Source organism: Camarhynchus parvulus, chromosome 1, assembly GCF_901933205.1.
Source record: "Camarhynchus parvulus chromosome 1, STF_HiC, whole genome shotgun sequence".
In the NCBI taxonomy this organism is placed as follows: Eukaryota; Metazoa; Chordata; class Aves; order Passeriformes; family Thraupidae; genus Camarhynchus; species Camarhynchus parvulus.
The window spans coordinates 89354384-89376354 of NC_044571.1; the positions used below are offsets into that span (position 1 = coordinate 89354384).

Genomic DNA, 21971 nt, shown 5'->3' on the forward strand with positions numbered 1-21971 from the left:
CATGTCTTGTGGGATAGGGGTCAGGTAAGGGGTCAAGTTATGCACCTGAAATTTAGGAAAGTAAACTTCCAGTTGTGCAAGGAGATGGTCATTAGGATCTCCTGAGAGCCTGCCCTTAGGAACAAGGCATGGAACAGAGTAGAGCTGGCAGATCTCTAAGGAAGTTTTCCATACAGGATGGAAAGAAACAAATGCACAGGCAGCAGAAACAAAGACAGGTATCCTGTGTAGGGACTGGGTGAAGCGGGACATGGCAAAGCTGGAACTAGACCTGGTAAGGGATGCAAAGCATAACAAGAAGGGATTCTACAGGTAAGTTAACTAGGAAAGGAAGGTTAAAGAAAGGTGTACCTCCTCCTGGTAACCAATGCTGGAAAACTGGTAACAACTGATGAGAAGGCTGAGGTACTTAATACCTTTTTTGCCTTAATCTTCAAATGAATGAATCCTCTCTTATAGTACATCTTGAGAGGATGGACAGCAGGATGGAGACTGAGTAAGCAAAATGCTTCCCATTGTAAGTAAAGATCTGAAAAGAAGGCATTGAAGTGACATAATTGCAGTCTTCCAGTACCAGAAGGGAGCCTACAAGAAAGGTGGAGAGACTTTTTACAAGGGCATGTAGTGAAAGGATAAGAGGAAGGGTTTCAAAGTGGAAGAATGTAGGTTTAGAGTAGATGTTGCAAATAAATTCTTTGCTGTGACAATGGTGAGGCACTGACACAGGTTGCCCAAAGAATCTTTGGGTGCCCCATCCCTGGAAGTGTTCAAGGCCAGGTTGGATGGGACTTTGAGCAGCCTGGTCTAGAGGAAGGTGTCCCTGCCCATGGCACATAGGTTTGAACAAGATGATCTTTATGGTCCCTTCCAACCCAAACCATTCAGTGATTTTATGATAATTTGTGATTTTATGACAATTTTATGATAATTATGATAATCCCATTTTATGATTCGGGTCTTGCATAGTTCCCAATGATGAGACTTAGTATTGGCTTTAGATACCACAAGGAAAAGATGTTGCCACAGCAGGATTCTTTCTCTAGGGACCTTGACTTTATTAGTGATCTACACTTTTCTTAAACTAAACTTCAGTCTTCTGGGACTGAAAGACAGACCCATATTAAATCAGCTTAAGGCAGATTCCAATATGTTACCAATTTTTAACTATTGTGAATTCTAAAGAATTAGTGAAATGTCATAGAGTTTTTTTATTTTGCAATGTATAAGGCAGCACTGGTGCAGACAATGCTCCCATGACTGCTTCTTTTTTCTTCCCATGACTCCCAGCTTTTATTCCTAGTCTGGTCTCCTTGACTTAAATCAGGATCCACAATGGATCAAAAATATTGCAACACACTGGTGGGTTTGCTATCATTGCAGTATGGGAAACTTCCTGCCCCCCTTTGTCCAAATGCAGATACTCCACAAATCTTGACTGTAGATCAGACAAGAAAGGAGGATAGGGAAAGGAGAAGAAATTACAGGAATTAAGCCTGTCATTCTTCCTTAATGACCAGAATTATAAGACATAATTACACAGGGAGGGAGATGCTAAAGGAGGGATCCCTGTCAGGGATTGGCACCATAAGCTGCCTCACCACACAGAAACACTGACATTTCTGTCTCTCTGATTTCCAAATGTTTGGGGATTGTGTTCAAAAAGATCTGGGGGACACAATCACATTTTTATAATATCAGTAAGGAGATTCTGGTGGGCTGGAGAAACATTTTCATTAAAACCAAATCTAAATCCCCTGAATCTGCCTGCATGCCCTCCAGTGGCTACAGAGTGTTGCCTTACTGGGGGAAGCGTCTCTGGAAACAATTGTAAAATGTTAGCAAATCCACCACAGGGATTCCCTCTGCTGTAATTCCATCCTCCACAGAACATATCTGTCTCTGTACACACAAGTCCCAGGACAGCTGCAAAGTCAGGCTAGCGGAAATTAAGTTCACAAATTAAGCTTCTGCAAAAATAGGAGCTGCATTCCAGATCTGAGGTTAATATCCAGAGTAAGGGCTTGGTTCTGACAGAAGCAAAACACCTGCAAATCCCCTTCAGATCAGACTGTATTAAACTAGTCCCTTTCGAGCAGTTTCAGCAAAACCACCTCAAATTTGGTAGGATCTGAAGATCTCACTCTTCTTTCATTCCAAACATAGAATCTCTAAGACAAGCTGAGGCTGGCAGAGAGAAGTTCTCGTGCTACTCCAGGTTGTGGAATAGCAAACAGGGAGTATAATACCACAGGCTGCAAGGTCAAAATCCCAGTGTTATAGTCTGTATTTACCAACATGGAATTCATGCTTAAAAATAAGGCAGGAAGGAAGATTCCCCCAAAGCACTCAGTCTGGCTGCCACCTCCTTTATTTAGAGGAGGGAAAAAAAAAAAAAAAAAAAAATTTACAGACCAGAAAACTCTTGAGGGCTGCCTAGATATTGACCAGAACAACAGCAACCTGCAGGTGTGACTGGGTGGCCACCTGACATCTTTGGGGGCTGTAGCCTGTGCTTTTCAGCATTGTTTGAAGGTCCATGAGTTGCATCCAGCTGCTGGATATCTGGAGTGTTGAGGCTGAGAAAACTCTGATAGCAGCCAAACTTGAGCAGCGTGCCTGCTTCCCAAACCACGTGGCCATTGATAAATAACAGCTCCTGGGGCTTTGCACCTGGTGTACTTCTACTCCAGGAACAACTTCTCAGCCCCAGCACTGTGCCAGGTTTCCTAATGCTACCATGATCTCTGTCTCTGGCGACATGTTTTGATAAGCAGATTATCTGTTCATGGATAATGGAAGGGCAAAATTGACAGAGGTCTGGAGAAACAAGTGTGAAAGATCATTTTGGAGGTGGCTTGGGCAAGAATGGAAATAATCCATGTTTTTCATCTGTTGAAAGAAAAAAAATTGAAGATATCAACTAATTCTCTTTTTCTTCCTTTTAGATCACCAGATTAAAAATTGACAGAAACCCCTTTGCCAAAGGTTTCAGAGATTCTGGGAGAAACAGGTAATAGAAGCTTGTTTGTGTTTCCTCACTGATCTCTTCCCTCCTTTCCCTCATGGGTGCACAGGGCATATGTCTATGGTTGAGAAAGGCATTTTTTTTTCTCTTAAAATGAGAAACAGAGATAGAAAGACAGGGGATGGCAGATTGTAAAACAGACAAATAGGTCACAGCTTAACACTGTGCAAAATAATTATTCATTATTACATGTAGGGTTGGCTGAAGGACATTTTTAAATTTTAATTTTCACAGGTAATGCCAAAACTTGGAGAGCAAATGCTTGCTTTATGTTAGGAGAAAAAAGAAGTTTCTCATAGGTGTGAAGGATAAAAGTGCAAAAAATGTTCTAGTTCCACATAATTTCAATTTTTATCCAACAGTGTCCAATGGTTTCACTTTGACTGTGTTGCTTAATTTTGTCATGATTTTATGGAAAAATTAAGTAGAACGCCTTAAATATTATTTGGAAGAAATCATATTTTAACAGCACAGTAGTTAAAATGGAGCTTTAATCAATCCCCCCATTGTATTGCTAAAAGACATTACAGAGTTATCAAAAAAAGGTAAGAAAATCCAAAAAAGTTTCAACTTTTTCTGCTGTTCATGAATCCTACAGCAGAATGTGCAGCAGATCTAAATATTTCAGATCTAAATGATGTAGGTATCCTTTAAATCAGTGTAACAAAGGCTTTAAACCTTAATTTATACAATTAGACCTATATGACTACATTACAAGAAGCCTAGGGTTGTAAAGCAAAGCTCTGAGTGTGCAGCCCAGGGTAAAAGTTGTGTGCATAGCCCTCATTTGCTGTCCCCATGGGCGCTGTAACTCAGTTTTACTTGCATGCTCCTGTTGTGTGTGTTTACCAGGACTGCTGTCTCCTTCATAAGGAAGTTTGGTGAGGTCAGTGCTCATGAATGGGCAACTGCCCTGTGTTTTCCACCACTCACTTCAGTGCTACACTCTCCATCATCCCAAAGAAGGCATTTAACTGACCTAGAGCTGATGGGAGCTCAGCTCCCATCTTACTGAATTTATGCATGAAGATATTCCACTCTCATTTAATCCCCACTGTGATCATCAGTTCTCCTTGAGGCATATGTGACTTTTATTCTGCTCTCCTCTCCTGTGTGGGGAAAGCAAAGTGTGTCTTGGGTATGAGATCTTCCCTGTGTGCACAGATACAGCTGCACTGGGGGCAGGGTTTGGGAGAGGGATTGATGCAGTTCCAGGTACATGGTGGGCTGTACTAATGTGGAAGGCATTAATAAGGTCCTAGCTCAGTGAATTTGGACAGTTTCCTGAAAAGGTTGGGAATTGCTGATCTCTGTAGCTCATTGATTTAAGAAAGGGCAGGAAATTGCTACACGGCTGCAGCTGTGGGGAGGGCTCAGTAAGGCTCTCTGCTGATGTAAAGAGGAATTAAAATCTTTAAGGTATTACACATCAAAGGGAGCAGCCTGAGGCTTTAGGAAGAAAAAAACAGGCAAAGGTATTTGCAAGCATATATAGCAGTCAGGCGCCTGCCTCACAAGCAGGGGTCTGGCTGCAGTTGCACTGCTGTTGTCAGCTAGGGGAGGACACAAATGCTCAGCTGCCTCCTTCCCAGAGGACACATACACAGATATTCCCATAGGAGGGAGGAAAGCATTGAAGTCCAAGCTGTGTGTGGAAAGGACTTTTCAAATGGGACTTTCCTTAACTGTGCTGGATGGCTTTTCTCTCCCTTGTGACTCTGTAATCTCATTAGGATCAGTGGTCAAAAAACAATTGTGATACTCTGCAACTTCCCACGTCCTTCCCACAGCTTCAGTCAACTGAAGTGCATCTGGCTGTGGCTGGAGAAGGTCCTGCTGAAAATGAACATTTCTCCTTTGCAAAAGAAATAGGGTAATTTGAAGTATGGCCATTTGTGAATCAGGCAAGTGAGTAGTAAATGTTCAAGAGGTTTTATGTATAAAGTCTTAAAAGAAAAAATAAAGGCATGGTAGCAGCAAGAGACAGAGACACAGAATTCTGAGGAAGCTCCAGGACATTCTATTCCAGAGACATTGGATACTGAGTTAGAGCCATGATTATTTGCCAGGAAACGATGGAGGAAAGAACTCCCAGGGACATAGTGGAAGACAAAGAACTCTTAAGCCACTTCTTTCCTAGGATATTTCCTTTCTGCTTTATGTTGAAGCTCTTCCATTAAATGGAGATGGATATTTTTCCTCCACTTATTTATTGTTATTGTTTCATTACTGTGTCCTGCTGCAGAAATTGTGGAGGTGACTGTTGTTTTTAAAACTAGCTTCCAATTTAGATCTTTCACTTCCATCTGCTGGCAGCCTACCTCTTTATTTCCTCATGACTGTGATCTCCCTTCATCAGTGCAAGAGGCTGCTAAAACCCTGCTGCTCTGGGGATACCCCATCATGATGAGACTGACTGTATCCATATGGAGGAGCAATCTTTTCCCAGATCCTTTCTTGGATCTCTGTCACTTATTTTCATGAGTGTCTCTCTCCAGTCCTTACTCCCTCAGTCTTTGAGCTGGGAGAAGGAGCACTGAGGTGATTCAGAGGGTAGGATGAAAACAGCTCAGCAGCTTGCTAATGTTAAGCAGTCTTTGAGCACTCAAACCATGTTAAGTAATGGGGTTCAGGAATTTAACCATGAGCCTTGTTGGATGGCAGAGGTAGCCTGTGATTGAAGGGCAATCCTAGTTCATGTTTATTAGAGATTCTCTGTATCTGATTTTTGGGCTTTCCTCACTTTTTGCAAAAGCACATAAAGTCTCTGTAGAAATGCAAGAAGAGAAGTTCCTGATGTTGAAAGAGAAGATTCCTGGTGGTGAAAGGGTACCCACATAATGTATGAATAAGGCTGGTTATTACTTGGTTGCTTTCCTGAACTTCAAGAGATTGAGAAACCAGTTTTTGACATATGGAGCTCAGCTAGCCAAATGTTTGGGTAGTGAGGGTGCAGGTTTAATGCCACAGAGGTTATTTTTAGAGACTGGGTAAAGTTCATCTGACAGTGGGATGCTTGCAGCAGCTCCTTATCCAGGAGGAAGCCAGAAGAGAAAACAGTCAGGAAACTCAAAAGGGTGATGGAAGAAAAAACCCCTAAACTGTAGGAAAAACCAGCACTTTCCTTTCAGATGTCGGCAGCTGAGGTGAATAAAAGTTGTTTGTTTGGAAATACTCTTTGAGCTTTGTCTAGGATAAGAGAGCCAGGAGGACACTTGGAGCCAATAGTTTTGCTTCCCCAGCAAACAATGAAATGATGGCCTGAATCCTGTGTGCAGTGGGAATGGCAAGACCAGCCATATGGGATGGATTATGGAGGTGCACAGATAGCTCGTTTCATTTTTCAGGCAATGGAACTGTTTCATTTATTGCCTATTATTAAAACTTTATAGCACTAAAAATAAAAGAATGAATGAAAAAGAGAGAGCAAATTTTGGATACCTTTTAAAGCACTGACCTTATTAAAAAAATGCTGGCAGTGAGACCTCTTCTGATATTTTTTTTTTTACTTCCTTCATAAAGATGGTGTGAGAGGGAAGGGTTTATGGCCTGATAGATATTTTAAAGTTAATTTTTCAGCGCAGTTCCTTGGAAGAGAAAGTAGATGCCACATGGATAATGTTCAGCACACTTGGTATCAGCAACCTTCAGCAAAGGCCCTCCAAATTTCCTGGTATTTCAGAAACACTGAAAACAATTATTTTTTTGTCAACATTTATTATTGTCCCAAAATGTTTCTTCATTGGCCAGGTGGGGATCCTTTTCCTTGTTAGGGGGTGGAACACATGCACAGAATGGCACTCCAGTATTTCTGCTGACTGTGGGAGCACACCAGTGTCATGAACTGCTACAGGACAGACAGTTATTACGGTTGACAGGGATTAAATTTCTTGATTCCCAGCTCATCCCCTCAACATTTTCCTTCAAAAATAGGAATACATCACAGACATAAGAAAGGCTGGGGCTAGGGCTGTAAAATCAGTACACAAAGGTGGTGTGCCTTCTCACTAAGAGCTGTTTTTAGCATGAATTAATGTTTTTTCCTCTCCGAGACTCCATTCATAGTGTGGTAGGTGCCTAGCAGGTTAGCACACTTAAGCTGCTGTCTCATGGCTCTGGTCTGACACCTGGAAGGATGTGAAAATTCAGTAAGGATGTGTTCTGCTTAGAAGTTGCTTCAAAAACATACACAACATTTTTTTTCTGCATGAAGAAAAAGAGCCCCAAAACCCAGAAACCAAAGATAAAAAAAAAAAGAAAGAAACCCACAAGCTAATGGGGAAAAAAGGTTGGTCTAGTATATAGAGGCTTAAATTTGTGCGTAGGAGAAGTGGACGTAAGTTTGAGCTCTGTCACCCACATGCTCAGAGAGGATATTTTATACACATGTTCAACATATGCAAACTTGTGGGGAGTAAAGGACTCACATTTGGGGCAGGAAGAGCCAGCTGTGGAGTTTGACATTCATTCTTCAGGTACCGGTGACACCACACTGCCCTCAGCTTTGCAGGGCAAGGCCACACTGTTGCTGCCAGCAGTCACAGTGTGGAAGGGGAAGGGTGGCAGGAGCTGTGTTCACAGCAAGGGGGCTGTTGTAGAACTGCTCCCCTGGAGCAGGAGGAGGTTGGTCCCTGTTGGTGTTGGCATCTTTCCTTCCTCTGACATGCAGGGCAGGAATAGAGCAGCTTTACAAGCTACTCTGACACTCTCAGTGCAGCCATTTACCCCCTATCAGCTCACAGAGACAGTCAAGTCCAACCCTTGAAAGCAATATATTATTCCCAATTTACTGTTTTATTTCTTCTTTTTATTATGTCTTGGCTATTCTCTTTTATTCCTTTTCTTTCAGAAGTAGAAATTATATGGTGCCTTTGAGAATTGTATTGATATAGGGGAAAGTGTTAGATGGAGAGCTAGAAACTTTGAACCATGAGTCAATTGCTGAGCTGGTAATGATGTAGGCTCCTGGGAGAGGCAAGGGTAATAGATTTAATCTACTTTTAGTGCCTCCATGAGCCACCTCCTATTAGGGACTGGATTTTGCTGGAAGTGAGTTGTGAGACCAGAGCTAGAAGCACAGTGCTGGTGCAAAGTGGGGTTGTGTGCCTGGGGATCTAAGGACTGAGCCAGCCAGTGTGTCACTGCTCTCGGTAAGTTGGCCTCCCTGCTTCCCCACAGGATCCTGTGGCAGACACAGAGCAGCTGGAGTAGCACAGCTGGAACTTTCAGTCTGCATTTCTGATACATTACGTGGTTCTAATCATCAAGGCAGGTCCTTTCAACAACAGGTCTGGCTGCATTGCAACTTGCTCAGGACATTTTATTCCCCCTGGATATCCAGTACCAGAAAGTCTTCCCTCAGTGTTTGGGCTGGGGATCATTTTTTGAGGCTGCAAAAAAGGTACTGTTCTCTTCCTGGCTGTGTGTATTGAGAAGCAGATGGAGTCTGAACATGTGTGACTTACACACAGGGAGCAGAGGAAATCCTGGGGGTGGTACCAGTAGTCAAAGGGCAGCTTCTGCACACAGAGCCCAGCTTAACTGATGGGTTCAAATTCTGCCCTGCCTTGTTGCATCTGAGCTCCATGAGCTGGCAGAGGCCACTGTATTAACCAAATAGTTTTGTTGTAATGTGCTCAGCACTAGTGTGAGACTGCTATGCAGAGATGTCTTCTGTTTCTACTTCTAACAGCTTAGCAGCTAATAAACACCATGCAACAACCTCTCTTCTAAACCTCCTCTTAAAATACAGAGTTTGGTTTGCCAACTCCAATGTATTTAAAGCATCCAAGCTTCCGGGGAGACTTTGGAAAGTTAACTGAGTGAGTGGAGGCATGTGCAGAAAGACTTTTTCAGAAGGAAAAGGCAGCTCCAGTGTCAGCTCAACATCTGATGAGAGGCTCTGGGGATGTTGTGCCTTTTGCATTGAAAGGGGATATGTTCTCACATTTGATGAAGAATCTCTCCTGGTATTCACTCAGTGCAAGGGCTGTAACCTACTGTGGGAAAACAGGCTGGGGAAGGTGAGGAATGGGGAACAGAGCAGTGTACACCTTCCACTGAGGAGAACTTTTCCTGGGAAAAAACTCCAGTGGGTTTGATAACACACCTCTGTCCTCACTGAGCCTGTGGCACTAAGAGACTTCCAGCAGAGCTAGGAGTTTGTGGTGACAACAAGAAATAATCTGAGACCCCAGCCTTTCAAGAAGAAAAATTCTCACTTGGTTTTTGGCTTTTTCTCTTTGATAAATGTTTTTGGCAAGTTAGGGACCCAAAGCAGCTACATCACTGACCTTTTAGAAAGAGCATCTTACGCATTTCTAGTTGAAGTTCAAATCCAAGAAGATTCCCTTTGTGATGGCTTCTCGTAGCACTTTGAAACAGTGTCCACAACTGTGAAGTGGCAGGGAAAGGCAATTCACAAAATCTTTCTGATTACATAGTCTGAATCCCAGGCCTTCTTTATTTGTAAGACAGCTTACATCCAAAATTGTGGAGGGCCGCTCAATGACAAATTGAGTATGCCTTAAGGAGCTGACAGTCATGTGTCCCCTGGAAAGCAGACAGAAGGCTTGAGATTCTTGCTAGAAAGGAAAAAGGCATTTAGAGACCGTTAGGAACTTTTGAAATCCTGGGCTGGGGAAATTTCATTTTACTCTCGTGGTCAGCACCTGTGCGGGAAGACTCACTTGAGGAATTCACAGATGCCAAGGTGACCTTTCAGTGGCCGCTGGCAAGCAGCTTGCCAAGCAAGGTCAGAGCCTTCTTTCCTCAGTGCCTGTATCCCCAGCTGGTTGACATTCTTATTCACTCCTTCTTTTCCTTCCTTTGCACAGGACGGGGCTGGAGGCCATCATGGAGACCTATGCCTTTTGGAGGCCCCCTGTGCGCACTCTCACCTTTGAAGATTTCACTACCATGCAGAAGCAGCAAGGTGAGTGAACAAAGAGATGGCAAGAAAGAGATTGCTCTTTCTCCTGTAGAAAGAGCAGGAGAAGAGGGTATAAAAGCAGCACTGCACTTTGCTGTGTGTCCAGCGAGTGGAATGGGGATGTCATACACATTTTTGAGCTCTTGGCTGAAGTGAGAGGACACAGAGCAGAGAGGGGGATGGAAACAGTGGACAGTGCACGTCTTGTGAGATGCAATGGAATCGCTTGGGTTCCCTGGTCTCCCAAGAGCTAGAGTGCTAAGAGCTAGAAGGAGGAGGAGGAAGGATTGTAGAGTTGGGCAAACCAGCCCAAGTACACAGCATGAGTTAAACATGAAGAGGGCACAGAAAGACTGAGGAAATGCTCAACCATGTCAGACACGTTGTTCTCCATTTACAGTTTACATTTGCCATTTGTATGCAAACACAAGGGGAAGGGGGGCAGGGAGAATTTGTCTTCTGGAAATTTTAGGAGGCCAAGAATGTCTCCCTTTAGGGTCATGCTACCTCGATTTCAAAACACAGTGGCCTTGCTGGAGACACTTTCTGCTGGTAAGAATCTGGGAGGAATTATTGGATAGGCCAAGTGTTCATGCTGTGTCTTTTCATAGCTTCTGCCCTTTACATACCTCATTAGTTAAGTAGGGCTTTCATCTCTAGTTTCAGGCCATGTTGCTATTTTGCTTTTTGCAGAGGTAGGTCTTTCCCATTCACTTTAGAGCAGCTATTTCTAGCTAAAAACAGTGATCACTGAGAAAGAGTTATCAAGGCAGCAGCCTGATGATTTTTTTTCTATTCCAACATACACGCAAGAAAAGAAACAATTCAAAATGGTGTTCAAATGTGACACCAGCAAAGGTAAGCAATCAATACCAAATGCCTGCCCTGTGTAGAAGATTCTCCAGCCTCTCATATTCAAGCTTGACATCACCCCCAAAACTTCCCTCCAGATCTTGAATCCACCTAGGGATGGATGGTGTGTTCTCCTCCGGATGCAGGGAAGCAGCGGTGGCTGTTGGCATTGCCCATCACCGAGGCAGAATCAGAAGAGTGTTCAGCTGAGGAATCTCTTCTTGCTTGTTGATTGTCCTCCATGCCAGTTCCACATGCAACACCCCAGGGCCCAGGTCGCCTGCTAAATAATTTTTCTGATGGCACAGCACAGAAGTAGGACAGAGCACACTCCAGGCAGGTCTGTTAGACTCCCTATGCATGGTCTTCACCTTACTACACAACTCCTCTTGAACAGCACACCATGTGGCAGGAGGGATTTTGCACAAGCTCAGGGGCTTGTGTCAAGGAGCACTTGTGGTGGGGCATGTGGTCAGAGATGGGTTAAAGCAAGGATTTAGAAATGTTTTCATCACCCACCTAAATAGAAACATAACAGCCTCTCCTCCTGGTCACAGTCACTGGAGCAGCCTCTCTCCGATGTCTCACCCCCTATCCGGGCTCGCCTGCCTCCCTCCCCTCAGTTATCAGATAACATCCTAGTGCCAGGTCCAACTAGTGCTTACGTGGTAAGGTAATATTAGGAAAGGAAAATATTTAATGTATTTTTAGCTTGTTATAATATAGTTTGGCAGCTGAAAAGCCAGAAAGTGAGCCAGTACCCTGTAACCAACAGGCCATGTGCAGACCACCACCACTGCACCAGAGTCAGTAAAGCCTAGGGCAGCCCTTAACTGAAGCTGTGTTTACAGGTTGATCTCAAAACCTAACAACTCATTACAAAAGGTTTTTTGAGCTCTGCATTTAGCCATGTGAAATAATAAATAGAAATATTCCAACCCTCATAGTGCTCATCTCCCTGGTAACTGCTGTAACAAGCTGACCCCGGTCTCAAAAATAGGTGGAAAGCTAAGGTACAAACATGCTCTATTTTAATTTCTGGCTGCTGGGACAGTCCCCTAAGGCAAGGACAAACATGCTGGTATGGAGTCTTTGGAACTGCTGACAGAAGGAGCAAAAAATGCTGAGGTGGTTTTAAGCCACATGTGATTCCTCCCTCCAAATGTAAGACAACCAGGATATATCATGCTCACACCTCTTTGTCTCCTTGCTTTCAAGCACATGAACTGGGTGACAGGTGAGTAAATCAGTGCTGTTTAAGAGCTGACATCAGCATAAGCTACTGAACCTCAGATCTTCTGAGACTTTATGTGGATGTGACTTGCCCCATAGTTTCCTCCTCTCCCTCATCTGGATCTTCGGTGCTCTGAGCTGCATGGTGTCATCTCATACCCTTATATATTTATGAATTAGAAACTTTCAGGGTTTTTTTTTAAATAAACTGATATTTTAATTCCAGATCCTGCTCTTTTCATCAAAGCTGGGTGGATATGTGACATTTCTGAATAAACATTTGAGGAAATGCAAGCTTTCCTTTTATTCCCTGAAATGTTTGATGAGAAATTGCATGGGGGCTACAGGAAAGTTTTGGGAGTAGATGTGTGCACTGCAGCTAAAGAGGAGTGAGTTCTTACTGCAGAGAGACAAGATGAGGGCAGCAAGAGTGGCCACATGCCTAGGACTGATGAGGAGCAAGCCATGGTTATCCAGCCTGTCAGGAGAGAGAGAATAGATAAAAGAGCTAAAACAAGATACTGTCTGTGGTGATATGAAAAAATACAGTAGGTTCTAGTTACATGAAGTTTAAGGATGTGCTGTAACAGTTTCCCTGTAGGAGCTGTGGAATTCAGTCTTGATTTTCCAGAGACGGATCCATCCTACTGTAATAGGAAAAATTACACTTTCTGGGGCAAAAGTTTGGGGCATCAGCAGCATAAATATGGTGTCTTCCTTGCTTTCAAGCCAAATTTTTCTGTGCTACCTGAATTTTCCAAGATAGTTTTGCCTAACAAATCCAACTGAATTATTTGGCCAGGTTAGAGATTTTGACTGATAAAAATAACTGTATAAATGTGACGATTTTTTGGAGAGCATTTAATTTACTGCCACATGTGCCAGTTTCAAAAAGCTAGTGTGTATTCTGAAATGAGGAGCTGACTGATCTCCAAGGTGACAGCTACAAATATGCCCTCCAGTAAGGACAATCCCAGTATTACTTTGCAGAGTCTGGTTCCAGCACTAACTTATCCAGAGCTAAATGAATTATTGCAGTTCCTAAGAGGTACAAATTCCAAAAATACTGCAAAATGGTCAGTAGTGATGGGGACAGAGGTAGCAAGGGCAATAGGGATTGCTTGGTAACCTGCAAGCATGCAAATATGCTTCATTCAAGAGACTTTAAGTTTTCTGCTCTAACTAAATGTTTATCCCTTTTTGTGGGGTGTAAGAGATAAGGACAAATTTCCCCTCATCTACCTTCTTCATACATTTAATTGTTTTCCAGGTTTTTATCTCCCCCTTCTGTACCTCTGAAAGTGAATAGAACCAATTGTTTAATTTATCTTTTAGTGGGATCTTTTCCAGATTCTTAATAGTTTCTTAAAATACAAGTCTGCACAGAGCATTCCAGACACATCTATGTGATAAAATTATCTAAAGATACTACAATTTTTTCCACATTATCCTTTCTGCCATTTGACCCACAACTTAGTGCTTTGCTCATTTGTTTGGACCAAGCTTTATGTGGAGCAAGGGACACACCAAAATCGATACTTGGTGTGCTGGATGCAGCTGTTTCATGCAGGGATTGAATAACTTTCTAATCTGCACAATGATGGGTTTCAGCTGCCAGGCAAACTGGAGGGTTTGATGTCGCCCCCAGTTGCAGATGCCTGGTGCAGCTGAATCTCGTGGTCCATGAGCTTTAGTTGCACGTGTTGCAATGAAGGACTGCTCATCAGCAAGTCCTGGCAGGTCTGTGACCTGAGTGGTCACCATGTTGCTCTACCAAGGGAAAGAACATGCTGCTACTCTTAGTGAAATCCCCTGGCTTGAGAACAAAACCTCTCTTTTGGAGTGCATAATCCCAAAGTATCCACAGCTTTGCAAGAGTGAGCACCATGCTGGACACAATCACAGCAGATCTGCAGCCAGCTTTGAAAGAAAGAAGTCTCCCCTGAGAAAAATCTTTGTACGAAATGTTCCAAAAATGGCAATCCAGGAGCAGCTGACCTTCTGGGGAATGGTGTCACCCACACTGCAGTCTACTTACTGCTGGTGAGAAAGGGGGCTTGGTGTTATTGAATGCATATGGCAGTGAGACATGCGGGAAGCCAAGAATCTATTAAAGCCTTTAATTGGAATATATTTTCAAAATTTAGATTGAACCTTATCCAGATTCTCGTTATTAAAAATTTGTGGCTCAGTTTCTTGATTTTAAAAGGGAACATAAAAAACAAAAAAAAAAAAAAAAAAAAAAAAAAGGGAGAGAAAAAAAGAAAATCAGAAAAATCAGAGTTCCAGTAACTCTGCATTATGTCACTAAGAGTAAAAAGAGCTGTTGCTGGCTCATTTGTGATATCCAGTTTCCCACAGGATATTGTGATGAGCAGATCACTATCAGTGACTCTAAGTTTTCTGAGCACATATGAGACTATAAAGGCACTGGGGCAATATTAGAAGAGTGATCAGTATCTAATCCTTCCTACAAAAGCTGATGACTTATCAAGAAATGAAATCAAAGGTACCCTGGCAGTTGGTAGGAAGAAGTACCTCCTAAGCAGAACTTCAGGACCAATGTGACAGTCACATGATGTGATCTATCACTAGGCTTGCAGCATATAAAAATTCACTTCGTCATTAAATTACTGTTTTGATGCATGAATAACAAATCCACAAGAGTCAAACATCTTAAAATGGACTGGTTAGCTCTCAGGGCAGCTTTCTTTCTAAATGGGCTCTTTTCTTGAAGAAGTGCTTTTGCCAGGGATCCAACAAAGGGTAGACACAGTAGATTCAATCCCTTCTCCATCAACTTGAGCATCTGCATTGATCTTGGACTGGAGGTAGAGAGTAGAGAATATACCTCTTAGAGGGTCTGCAAAATTGGCATTAATGGCTCTTGAGATCAGTGTTGGAAATCATCTACAAGGGCGCTGTAGGGAAAAAGGGCTGTGTTCCTTGCTGGTGAGACAGCTGGTGCTATCTCTAGAGCAGCATGCACGTACAAACTGATTGAGTACAGGTCTCACTGTCCCCTTCTGAGAGGGGAATATCTTAACCCTGCAGTCTTGTGTCAACAAGGGTACACACAAAAGGCTCCCTCTCCTCGGTGTGGAAGAGATTCAAATGTCTCATTTACTGCTGGAAAGGAACAATGTTTTCTTGTAGTAACGACGTTTCCAGACAGACCCTAAGTCTGCACGGGCTATCAGCAGATGTGAGACAGATACCCCGAGCTGAGGTGTTGCTGCTTTTCCAGCTTCTCTGTCTGTAAACATTACCCTTTCTGGGCAGGCATCACCTCTCTCTTGCCAAAGTTTGTCTGTACTGCCTGTAATTTATTCAGTATAATACTCTTCCCCCTTAGGGGTGGTGCTCAGAGAGCTGCCCTGATTGCACCCATATGAAAACAAAACCCTGAACACACGAATGTGTACTGGTGTGAAGTGGAACGATGACTGAGCCCTCCAGAACTTCATCTGAAGGCATCACAGAGGCCTGGAGACAGAAAGAAGTGTATAACTGTTAAGATCCTTTTGGCTTTATCTGAGATCCTAGATCCCAAAAATAGCATCTCCCAAAAGAGTGGAGCTGCCTATGCCAAGGGAGGTTGAACCACCTACAAATGCATCTGATTGGCCCCTTGCCTCCCAAAGGCAGCCATCAGATCTGTCAGCAACACCACTAGGATAATCTGGATTCTGCTTCCCTTTTGAAATCAATTGTAAACAGTCTAGGCCATTGGCAGAGGTCAGATAGCTGGGTGTGGACTCAATTATCTGCTTGATTCTTTTAACCTTGAAGAGGAGATTGGAAACAGAGCATTTGTTGCCAGAGTTATTGGGATCAAGCACTGGTTTCTGCTACATACTTCCAATGGCTTGTAGATTGCCTCATTTAAACAAAGCACCAGGGAAAAAACACTGTTCCAGCTTCTCCTAGGTTGAGCTGCAGACAGTTTTCCTATAAAGAAGGAACATTTTTTGTGCTTCACTGGAAAATTAAAATGCCCTCCCAGATGTGACACAGGAAGCTGGAAGTCAAAGCCTGTGCCACTTCCTGAGGACCTGAAAGGAGCCTGAAGTGCTCTGTTACTCCAGAGAGGTGATTACCCTGAGTTCCAGTGGCTGAAGCCTAACTCTCTGTTATCTGGTGAGTGGTGTTCAGATTTCACATGAATGACTAGAGGTGGGCTATGATACTTTGAAGATTTGAACAATTTGCTAAGAGTAGCAAATAATTTTCTTATAAATAGAAAATTACATGTTCCTTGAACTCGCCACACTACTTTGATGTTTTTCCTCTGCTGTCTTGATGCTCTGGATATGGATGGGAATGAAAATCACATCTCCTGAATCATACTCTTTGTCCACATTAGAAAAGAAGGTTGGTTTTTACCATTAGATCTTGAAAATATTTTTTCTTGGAGGATGACTCAGGCAAGTTTTATCTCTAACTTTCTGACTGCTCAGTTTGCCTTGAAGAAATTTGTAAAACATAAAGGGAAGTTAAGTATTATTCTGAGTTGTTCTAGATCTACCATTAATTCCAATGATTCTTGTAATTTGAGGCAAACTTATTTTAAAAGTCCTTCTCTATAATTTGCTAACCTTAACCAAAATTTCCTTTCATTCCTCACTTTTGTGCCATACAGTACATACTTTCCCCCTTAAATCTATTGCTGTAATTATCTTCTTTTTTTATGTGCTCTGTGAGCTGTATCCCAAAGAACTACAAAGCACTCTTTATGTTTCCTCTACAACCCAGCAACTTGGCACACAGTAGGATTTGAGTCTCATTTGGGCCTTTTAAAGATTTTACCAGCGGATTCATAATTTGATAATTGGCCAAGGGCTCTAGAGAGAAAAAAGGCAGCTATACTCTGTGAAGACAGAAATGGCTCTCATTCCCATGAAAGTGGGAAGTTTTCATTCCTAAAAATAGGGAAGGAATGAAGAGAGAGTCCAGCATGTCACAGACCAGGTGGCCCTGCTCTTTCTTGGTGAGAAGACAAGGAACAGGCATCAAAGCCATTTAGTTTTCCGAGGTGGTGAAGAGGGAACTCAGAGGGGTAATAATGGTGATGAAGAACCTTTCAGTCCTTCTGGAGGTTTTAGGCTTGAATTTTGGAGAGCTAGGATTGGGAGCAGAGACCTTGGGCTGCCAGTTATACTTGCAAGGAAAAAGTTGCCATGATAGGTGACAGCAGGAGTGACACCTGATATTGTGGCATTTAGATGTCTGAAGGCACCAAGCAGGACTGAGGCATGTGCTGCTTGAAGCAGAAATGGATCCAGGTTTGTGTTACACCTGGCTCCAAAAGGACATGAGATCAGATAGTTACAGTGGCACACTCTGGCCTCATAATCTATCTGTCAGACCACCTGGCAGTCTGCACAAACCCTCCCTCCTGACCTCATTACTCCCTCAGATTCCCATCCTTGGGCAATTAAAAATTTTAATTTTTCTTCTGCGACCAAAGGTGAAGTGACTTGGAAGGCAGAGAGTAAATTTCATATGCCATACTTAGTGTGCATGTGTTTGGAAGTGCACAGAATGGTAGTGGGATTTACCTTTTTGTTCAAATTTATTCCCCTGCATACATGCCATTACAATTATTTACTGTTGTGTCTGAGGATAGGACACTGCAAAACACTGGTAAGAGCTGCTCTTTCCTGTGCTTTAGAAAGACCCTGTATATATGTATCCAAGACTGTAGAGTCCTCACGAAAACCAGACCTTTCAGAAATGACTTGGAGTACATCTGCATGGGCAGGCTTCTCTGTGCTCCTTGCTGGCCAGACACATGCCAGCTCCTGGCCAGCTCCATTTGGAAAGCTGGAGAGTTGCATTAGCATGGCTCTGTGCCCAAGTGAATATAAACTACTTCTCAGGAGGGCTTATTTGCCCAATTTAAGTGCCAGGAGGAGAGTTGTGAGCCAGGTGAATGACTAGTGGCCACAGTCCCTTTTTTTCAGCACCCCCATATGATGGACACATGCCCATCATACGATGAAGATGCCAACATCTTGGGCAGGTGTCAGAAGAGGGTCTGTGGCTCCTCCAGGTGAGGTTGTGCACCTATCAATCCAAGCATCAGGTCCTGTTCACATATGGAGGTGGAAGGAGATGGCCTGGCTGAGGCTGTGGGCTGGACAATGTCCTGTGGGCTCAGCAGAGCCTGCAGGCCGTGGGCTGACCATGCTGACCCCGTGGTTCGTGTCTGGCCACAAGTTAAACCCGCTTGTAGGTGGGAGTGGGCTAAGCTCTTGCAGTCAAAGAGTAGCTTTGTGCTGCCTGACCCATCAAAACATAAAATCGTAATATAAACCACCTTGCTGTTCCCATCCTTGTCAGAAAGTAAAGCACAAACTCTGAGGACATGCAGCCGCATCTGTTTACAATGTGACAGTGAATACCAGGTCACCCCTGTGTGAGACCAGCTGCGCTGAGAACTGCAGGCTGTGACCAAGTTGCCCAAGCTTCTCTAAAGCTCTTGTCTGTCTGGTGAGACTCTACCATTGCACAGGCATTCATGTTCAGGGATGTTTTGCTGAAGGCAGCTCTGCACTGAGCAAGGACTTCAGGGACCAAGAGGTTTCTAAGGAGGCACTGCAGGTGATGGATGCTAATGTTTCGAATGCCTGGAAACATTAGCAAGGAAAATGTGCTGCAGCAGAGTCTAAAGTCTGATTTATGTGCACCTTTCAGATAAAGGAGGTTGGGATAAGTTGAGGGTCAAGCGAATAGTATGGTGTCATTCGTAAGAGAGATCCCAGAAAATTTTCCATGCACAATTGCTTCAGACTCCCTTGGCACTGATGCTCTCCCCACTATCTTGCTGTTGCCAGAAAGCTCCTTTGGCAAATGCTGGCTGCTGGCAGATGCATTTTCCATCTACACTGCAGTGTTAGAAGTTCTCTACGTGACCTGCCTTCTGTGGAAGAGGTCCCTGTAGCATTTCAGATGCCCTGGCACGCTGAATGTTTCCAGAATATTCCAACCCCTCATTTTAAGGCACATCATACCTTATGGACTGTGTATGCTTGGGCTGCAGTTTGCCCTAAAATTGTCCTTAACACAAGCTCCATCTAGGTAAAAGCAAAAGCAAGGGTTTATTTGGGACATACAGGAAGACAGCACCATTACTGTGGTGTAGATGGACCTATGTGACAGGAAGGAAATGCCAGTCATAAGCTATTTGAGATTATATTTTAATGGTACCTCTTGTTGATACCCAAAGGAAAAGCTGTAATTTCTTGTGGGCATGTACCTGACACTGGTGCACAGACAGCATTTCTATTTGGTGTCATAAGAGTGACAAGAGGAAGGTTTGTGTTTACATCCTACCCTTTCCACATGGTCTCTCTGTCTTCCACCATGATTTCATTCTTCTTTTCCCCAACTTCTCGGTCCTAGTTTGCAAATTTTGACTTCTCTTGCACTTGATCATTCTCCAGTTCCCCTCATTGAAAGGTGGTGTACATAATAAGCTTCTGTCCTTTTGATAAGGTCAACTTAGTTATCACTTGTATGCCCAGAGAACCAGCTCCTTTCAGGATGACAGCATTGCTTGGCTAAACCCTGGACAGAATAGCAGGACACTGTGAGGACAGACACTTTCCTCTGCCCTGTGGGACAGGCTTCAGATACAAAGGAGGGGCCTTTAAAATTCTGAACCTTCTATTTTATACAAATGTGGATCAATAATGGCACATATGTGGAACCAATGCCTGCAGAGCCAAAAAATGCTCTTGTAGGGACTGCTCAAAGTCGTAATTAATCACTCTGGAATCGTGGTAAGTGTGGAGGTGAGAGATACTGTGACATTGCTGGTAAATGCTTTTGGTGTTGGCAATTATTTCCAGGGGAAATGGTGGGTAGAGAAAAGGAACAGAGGACAACTATCAAGGGATTCATTTTATTCTTGCTTAAATGTGGTTTCAGTTGACTTAAACCAGACCTAACATAGTTTTGTGTATCAGTTTAGCTAGATTGGTTTCTATCCATGCCTTCCATTGAAATGACACACACATCTGTTTTTCCAAGACTGTGGTATGGTGTGGATATATTTACTGGGCTTGCTGCCATCTCTAGGGGTATTTGGCTGACTTTGTAACAACTACAGACCAAGTTATAACTTCACAAAAGTCCAGGTTGTGTATGGCCCACACTTAGGGCTGCCAGCAAAGATGGCTAAGAAATGTCCTTCAGAGCAGAGTGGAGCTGGTCACAAGAGAATGACCTGAGACAGGCCTTGCTTTGTATTATTTCCTGTTCCACTTAAAGGTGTAAAAATTACTCTGCAAATGATCAGGAATTTCTTGCTTCTGCATTATGCTCTGTTGCAGCAGTAGTGTGGTGTGGCCTGTGCTTGTGGTTGGCATCGGTAGCAAAGCATTCTTGAAAGAAACTTGTCAGGTTTGGTACTTGCTCACGTTGATGGATCTCTTACCTCCTCATCATTTTGAAGTTACAGAGGAAAAAAAAAGTCTTTTTTACTCTATTTCTTAACTGTTGTGTTGTCACTTCAGGGTTTTCCTGTTGGCCTGCAAATAGGGATTATTCAAACCAAAATCACTCAATCCTTCTTAGGAGGTGACCTGAAATGTGCAGTTCTCAGTTTTGGAACCATTAAGCGACCCTTGAAACTGCTAACAAGCAAAACTTACTGTGTGCAACCAAAGCCTCAGTTATGGGTACAACTGGATTGTAGCTTCTCAGCAGATGAATAAAGTCTAATGACCCCCAATTTAAATGCAAATTATATGAGCAGATCTCCCTGTACCCTCCTCTCACATCTTAAGGATCCTTATTCCAACAAGCAGGATGAAGGATTCACTCCTTTATTCTTTCTAGATTGTCTTCTGAGTATCTTTGACAGCCATGTAAGTCACAGGCAGATGTCACACTGTAATATATCCTCTAGAGAAAGTGAGAGAGAGATATATTCATATCTGTGAACATATTAAAAACTCAAGGTTTCAAATATTAATGCTAGAATTAATAGAAAAAGATTAGGAAATCATAAAGTTTAAAGTTTCAAAACAAGGTTGGCAAAGTTAAGAACTTGCTTGTTAGAAAATTCTTGTAAGCAAACAGATTTGGAAAATTCAGGAATAGGTAGGAATTCACAGTCTGCACTTTTTACTCTGGTTGTACTTTGTAACTCTGGTGGTTCAGTTCAGTAAGGGAACTCACAGTTGGCTGTTTACAGTGGTAACTAATATGCACTTTTCTCCTACTGAGTTGATAAAGTTTAGCTCTGGGGCTGAAATTAAGACATTGTATTTAATAATTTATTCTATATATTCTATTTCAAACAGATCATTAAATACTCATACATGCATACATGTGCTTTATCACTTATTCTCCAGACACTGTCAGCAAGGGAGTCACTTTCTGCAGTTTGTTCATGAAATAAATGGTGTAAAGAGTCAAAAGCAGGATTACTGTGGGCTAAATACATCTCACTTTGTGCTGTATTTGTTTTGTGATTGTTTGATCTCTATATTTTGGACTTGGATAACTAGAAGATGATACATGAATTCAGCTGTCTGCCTGTTCTCCCTGTTAGAGGTTGTGCTCTTTACAGCAAGGCTAACAAAAATAGTGTCTTTAGTTGTGTTCAATCTCACCTTTTTCAGTAATTTCAACTAAAACAGGCTGGAGTGGAACTACTTGTGTAGAAGCCAACCTTCCCTTCTGCTAACCCTACTGCAGTATTGACAACCTGTAAAAGAGAGATAGGGACAAAGGCTGAAGGAGGTACCATCTTTACTGACCACAGCCAAAATAGCCCAAGGTTGTCTGACAGAGACATTAAATGAACCAGGAAAATGTAGCCTTTAAAATAAATGCTAAACTAGAAACTTACACAACAAGCCTTTGAACTTTGGAGCTAAAATGCATGAGCAAGTTTGAGCATTTCTGTATTGTCAA

General features: G+C 42.8%; 1 protein-coding gene across 4 annotated transcripts in view; it reads left to right on the plus strand.

Annotated features, from left to right (window-relative positions):
- TBX15 (T-box transcription factor 15) overlaps positions 1-21971 on the plus strand; it is a 103384-nt gene that overhangs the window by 77429 nt on the left and 3984 nt on the right. For all 4 annotated transcript variants that reach the window (XM_030944557.1, XM_030944542.1, XM_030944550.1 and 1 more), the window contains exons 6-7: positions 2946-3010; positions 9862-9959. In XM_030944557.1, the coding sequence (XP_030800417.1) occupies positions 2946-3010; positions 9862-9959 (163 nt within the window). The remainder of the gene's footprint in view (positions 1-2945; positions 3011-9861; positions 9960-21971) is intronic.